Source organism: Corvus hawaiiensis, chromosome 4 (genome assembly GCF_020740725.1).
Source record: "Corvus hawaiiensis isolate bCorHaw1 chromosome 4, bCorHaw1.pri.cur, whole genome shotgun sequence".
Taxonomy (NCBI): Eukaryota; Metazoa; Chordata; class Aves; order Passeriformes; family Corvidae; genus Corvus; species Corvus hawaiiensis.
In genome coordinates this window covers 54,334,905-54,340,904 of record NC_063216.1, presented here as the reverse complement: position 1 = coordinate 54,340,904, position 6,000 = coordinate 54,334,905, and the positions used below count along the sequence as shown (strand labels likewise).

The 6,000-nt window shown below is 35.0% G+C and overlaps 1 protein-coding gene across 4 annotated transcripts in view; it reads right to left on the bottom strand.

The window, feature by feature from the left end:
• Positions 1-3,837: 3,837 nt before the first annotated feature.
• MDFIC (MyoD family inhibitor domain containing) overlaps positions 3,838-6,000 on the bottom strand; it is a 49,510-nt gene continuing 47,347 nt past the window's right edge. For all 4 annotated transcript variants that reach the window (XM_048301203.1, XM_048301204.1, XM_048301205.1 and 1 more), the window contains exon 5: positions 3,838-4,925. In XM_048301203.1, the coding sequence (XP_048157160.1) occupies positions 4,678-4,925 (248 nt within the window). In that variant the 3' untranslated portion in view covers positions 3,838-4,677. The remainder of the gene's footprint in view (positions 4,926-6,000) is intronic.

Sequence of the window (6,000 nt, the reverse complement as noted above, 5' to 3'; positions counted from 1 at the left end):
TAAACTTCGTACAAGCAACCAACTTCACATCAAGTGCACTGAGCACACTCAGCAAGTGCTTCTTGGAAGTGAGTGCAGAGTATTATTTTTACTGAACTTCTTTCAATGTTAAAATTGAGTTAAGGTCTCCCTACTCTCTTTGGAAGTGCGAAGAACTGGCAAAAAGTTTGGAAGGTAAGGAAAAAAGTAAGGTTAATGTCTGTAGGATTCTAGAGTTACTACTGTCACCATCAACACCATGTGGGGTTTTCCAGTACATAGTGTATGCACTCAATGAAAGACTAAGACTAGGGCAGTATTTCTTTAATATTTTAATCATCTGTTTAACTTAATTTTGGTGCCAAGAGTAAGATTTCAGCTACATGATTCATTCTATGATCTATCTGTTGCCTTTAAGAAAGTTACAAGACTGGAGACAATAAGAGCTTTATCATCGAGATACATCAATACAACTGGCATTGCTCTCCAAGAACATACATCAAATATTGCAACCATTAAGATAATGTGAAAAAAGCCTAAATGTGTGAAGAGCTCAGAAAAGTTTCTCATTTAGAATGTTATAAAATCAGTGATTCATCAAAGTCAACAAACAGTTTTTAACATGAGGACTATGGCTGAAATAGAGCCATCATTCAATCCAAAAGCTCCTGAATGTTCCTGATCCTTCTTCACAGGAGCCATTTTTTCTAGAAATATGTATTATGGATACTGGCTAAACCAACTAAAATAGGTGTCAAATGGTGCTATTTGTCTGTGTTTATAAGTTCTTTTACTAAAACAATTATTTTCATGCACAGTCTCAATGCAAGACTTCATTATACCCACTCAAACACAATTTCTGCCGGTTTTAACATCTTTCCTCTGTAATGGCCAGAAAAGCAATTTTATTTTACCCTCTACAGGGGTATAGATGTAGAAAAATTAGTGTGAAAGACTGTAGACATGCAGTTTCTGCAGTTTTAAAGTAGTATAAGGATTCATACTTAGCTTAGGCCAACATGAAAAAAAAAAAATTGAATACTAAAAGCCAATTACACTCTTAGATCAGCTTGTTTTTAGTAAACTGAAGACTTGCTGTGGATATATTAAAATAATTTTCATATTGATAAAATTTAATCATTACTGGAATTTCACCTAATTAATCCAATTTCACCAAGGAACGGATTTGCCCTCTTAATAACAAACATTTTACTGCTGGAGGTTCATGCTAGCACAGCTTCTAGTGCCGAAACTGGCTTAGCTCTATCTGTAGGACAACTTGGTACACTGGTTCACCCTCTGTGTAAATCACCCAAAGGCCAACACCTTTCGGAATTGTTAAAGAAGAAGAAAAAACACAAAAAGACATGAAATTATTCTTCAGAGGAGTAACAGGGCAAGACTAGAGGACAATGATATCCCAAAGTTTCAAAATAAAGATCTTTATTTCAAAATAGTGTTCGCAAGTAGTACATCCAATTGATATAAAATACAAACAGCATGTTTTTTAAATGGACCAGTTTGCAGAACTATAAACTGAAACACTGTACAAGTTCAGAAGAACTATTATAAAATAGACAGTTAAGCTCTAATGTTTTAATTTCATTTAAACTCTACTTTCACATTTGACTTCTAATTCTGCTTGTTTTCATTACACAAGGTGCTTACAAGATTGCTTATAGAGTGAAAATTACAAAACAGAATTTAAGAATATAAAAAGGAATTCCTTAAACTACATGCTAAAATTCTCTGCTACAAAGATACATTTTTCAAAAGTGCTAATATCTCTATGTCAAACAGTAGCAGATTACATTTAAATGTCAAACAAAATACACAAGTTTTTATTTTTTCAATTGTCTGTAATACTTTGATACATCTAATCAATATGAGGTTTAATAACACTATTTTCACTTCTTAGTATTTCACAAATAAAGAGGGAAAAGACATACCTGTGTGTCCATGTGTGTGAGAAAAGGTATATACACATATGCATATATGCATGAACAAAGTTCTTGTAATTATTGTTTTCATAATTTCAATAAATCAAAAACCCACTGAGTTCCAATAAGTAGAAACAAGGGCTTGCACAGGGGAAACTGTATAGATAACTTTTACACAGGAAGAGAACTCCCTAGATTGGTTTTTTGTTTTAGTTGGTTTTTTTTAAACCATATCAACCTGTGGTAAAAGTAATTTTTAGTAAGATCTAGCATTCACTAAAAGCATGATATATAAATGTGCAGTTTTCCAAGCACAGAACTGGAACTGTTCCAGCAGGTCATGGATATTGGGGCAGGACAAGAGACTGAAAGTCATCTTCTCTGTCCCAAAAGCACAATCAGATAAGGAACAGCCATAATTCACCTCTCTGTGACCAGAAGGACATGAGGAAAGACAGTTCATGGTGCTGTCTAGCCCCAGAGAACATGTTCCCACAACCATGGTGTCAACCATAGACCCACAATGGACAAAGCACTGTCTAGACTTTTTCCAAGGTGCATTGAGTCCCAATGCTCAATGTGATGCCCCCAGTTTCCCCAGAGGCATTATGCCTTACAAAGACAAAATGCCTCCAGGCAATGCCACTCAACCAAGGCACTTCTTCCCCCTTCCCAATGTGGTTCAGCCTTTTAGGAGTCATAATTGAGCCCCATGGGCCTGATTCTGAGCACTGGGAATTTATCATTTTAACTATATGATTCCTTATTAACCTGCCTATTACCATAATATTTTTGTGCTCTCTAACTGGAAATTAACCAAAGGAAAATTCTGACATGAATGGAAATGCGCTCAGTTTACGCAACACAGATCAGAATCTGGCCCAATTTATGGAAAAAAAAAAAAAACATAATAAGAATAATACTTGTAGAATAAAGAATAAAACTTTTCTGATAGTTATCAGAAAACAGATTAGGAAACCCTCTGAGGGTGAATCTGCATTGCATCAGAATACACCACAATATTGCATATGTTAAAGCAAAACACTTCCCAGCTCCTATAGTTAAGGATTTGGCTTCAGTGATAACTTGCAGTAGTAGGCACTACTAATCAGTGTTCACAAGAAGAAGCTTTGGTTAATATCAGACCATTTGTTGACTTAGCTTCACACTCCTGTGATCTTTAGCTTGTCACATTTGCATAAACTGAATTCACTGTAGTAGAAAGAGACATTTATGGCCAAGTCACTCAACACATGCTATTGGCTATTGATGACTCTTGTAACAAGGACTAGATTTAGGAGATCTACAAATGTACAATCTACAAATGGGATATCCTGGGTAAACAGGAAAGTTTAAGTATGTGAGATCAGATGTGTAGATGGTTTACACAGAAAACTTCATGAGCTACAGACATGGAGGGGAGAAATTAGCACATGGTAAAGAAGAAAATTGGTACTTTGATTCCCTAAATCTGGGAATGCCATAAACCCCTATGTGTTCCACAATTACAATTACAGAAGAGACGTATTTCTTGGAAAACCTTAATGGCGTAACAGGGAATACAGTTAGGTCCAACAGATCCTAACTGTATTTTTCAAACATTTTAAACCCCAATCCTTTTATTTTTAAAGCATATCATATACTTTTTAAATGATCTTTTTTTACACAGTTATTTAAAAATAACACTTAAAATGTATCTGAGAATAAACATTTTTTCATTTACTTTTTGCATTTAATGACAGAATTCCTCGGTCAAGTCGGTTCTAATTTGGTTTTTATACCCTGTTTAAATTCTGCTACCCTCTGCAGATCTTTCTCACACCGTAAAGAAACAAATTCTAGGTTATGTGCACTGGCTCTGCCACGTAACACTGACCAGACCACTTAATGTACAGGTTTAGATTCTTGAGTAAACTTCTAATAATTTTCCTGTTATAGACAAACTTTGAAGATTTGTTAGTCTATCAGTTTGTTACTCTAAGGATATATTTCATGTCTACACAGATTTCCAAAGTCTCTTTCTGAGACGAAGCATTTCAAGTAATAATAGTACTGAAGTAAAATGATAAGTTCTCTATTCTGTCTTGATTGATAACAAAGAAATCCTGGTACTCTTCTAGTCCAGGGCAAAAATTATATTTCACTTTAGTTTGTCAGATAATCTCAGCAATGGAATACCAGGAATTGCTCTCTAATCAATTACATATTCAAAACAAAGGACATATTGCCAACATGACCACTGTAGCAAAACCAATGGTAGATTTCTGATGCTGGCTTTTGAATTAAGTTTAAAACAATAGAGCAAAGTTGCTTTCAGCCCAAAGAGAGAGAAATAAAGACATTTTGATTTTCAGAATGCCTGTAAATGTGTGCAGGCATTTGAGTGTTTAAACACTAAAGTAGGTAAAGGCAAATACTTAAGGCTTTGCCTTGCAGTCTGTTCTCTGGCCAAAACCTATCACTTGATTCAAACAGCAATTTTGCCTTCATATGGCCTGCAGTATCAGGCCTATAATTCACTTTCAATAAACTCTTCCATTTGCAAAGCCAAAAGGAAGATGGAATGTAGCTTTAGTCTCACATACAAAACTATACATTTGGTGTTAGAATACAGATTTGAGGATTGCTTTTTAAAAAAATATTTATATAAAGGGAATTAACAGTGCAAGTGTGAAAATCTTACCTTGTCTTTCTTCAAATGTATTTAAAGAAAAGCTCTCCAGTTTTATAGAGAATAAAATAGAAAGGGATAAATATTTCATGATGGGAAGCAGATCCCACAGCATTCCATGCAGATCTCCAAGCAATCTGAAGATTCACAACATGCGTCCATTATGCCACAGTCCATATCACACGGGCAGTTACAGTCATCCCCCATCTCATCCCCGCAGCAACAGCAGCAGGCTTCTGACGTGCAGATGCCACAGGATGCTTGTCCCAGAACAATGTTACAGAGGGTGAGAAATTCACAGAACAAGCAAGCCAGGATACAGTGAACACAGCAATCTTCATATGTAATAGTTCAGTAGCATGTCAGGAACAAACAAAACAAACAAAAAAAAAAAAGCAAAGAAGAAAAGAGAAAATCATTAATGTGTCTTTCTAAATCCAGATATATCACAATGGCAAATAAGTAGCTAGAGGAAAATGGTTCAGAGTTGACATAATCTTCCACAAAAAATGTGTTTCCCATCTTCACAGTCACTTCTGCAGCTTAACTCATCTCCAACTCAGTGCAAGTTTCCCGTCACCACTTCATGCAAATCCTAAGTACTAACTGCTCAGATCTGCTTAGATCAATCTCCTCAGTCATTTATTATGCAAAATATCCATATGTATTATTTTCAGTTATACATTCCTACACAAACTGATTAAAAAAAAAAAACAACCAAACAAACAACTAATCAGGGAAATTACCTAAAATTATTCCCAGCCTTTCCCAATTCATCACACCTTTTTGAATCTGTTTTGTTGGCTTGATACTTATGAGGAAAAGTAAAGGAGTTGCCTCAGCATTGTTGCTTTCTTTATTGTTTTACGCACATGTTAAAACCAGCTTAACAGCATCTTATATGCACTTCTTACTTTCAACAATATGTAAGATATTCAGTCAAAACACAGATTTTTTTCTACTGCTTTTCTACACAAATCTACGGGCAATCCTTTTAATGTACCACTTCAAGAGAGTTCATAACTACACCTGAACATCAATATCCAGCTTTTAGAAGTACTATTAAATTATATGAGATAATTAAGGTGTCGCACAAACGATCTGCAAAAAATACGGCACCCAAAGAGTAAATAAATAGAATAACTTCAAACAATTAATACATCCATGAGACATGACAGGAAAACAAAGATTGGAACTAAACATGTGCCAGTGAAAAGGAGGCTACAGGAGTGAGGGATGTACTCAATTGTACATAATATGTATAAACATATTTAATTTGTAAGAGGCAGTGAATAGTCATTCAGAAACAAAATGAAAACTTAAAAATGCAAGAAGTGTTCAGGATGGAGAAATATTTTTCTTTCCTAGCCCCAGCTTTCTTTCTTTTTACTGCTTGCAATCTTTGAACTC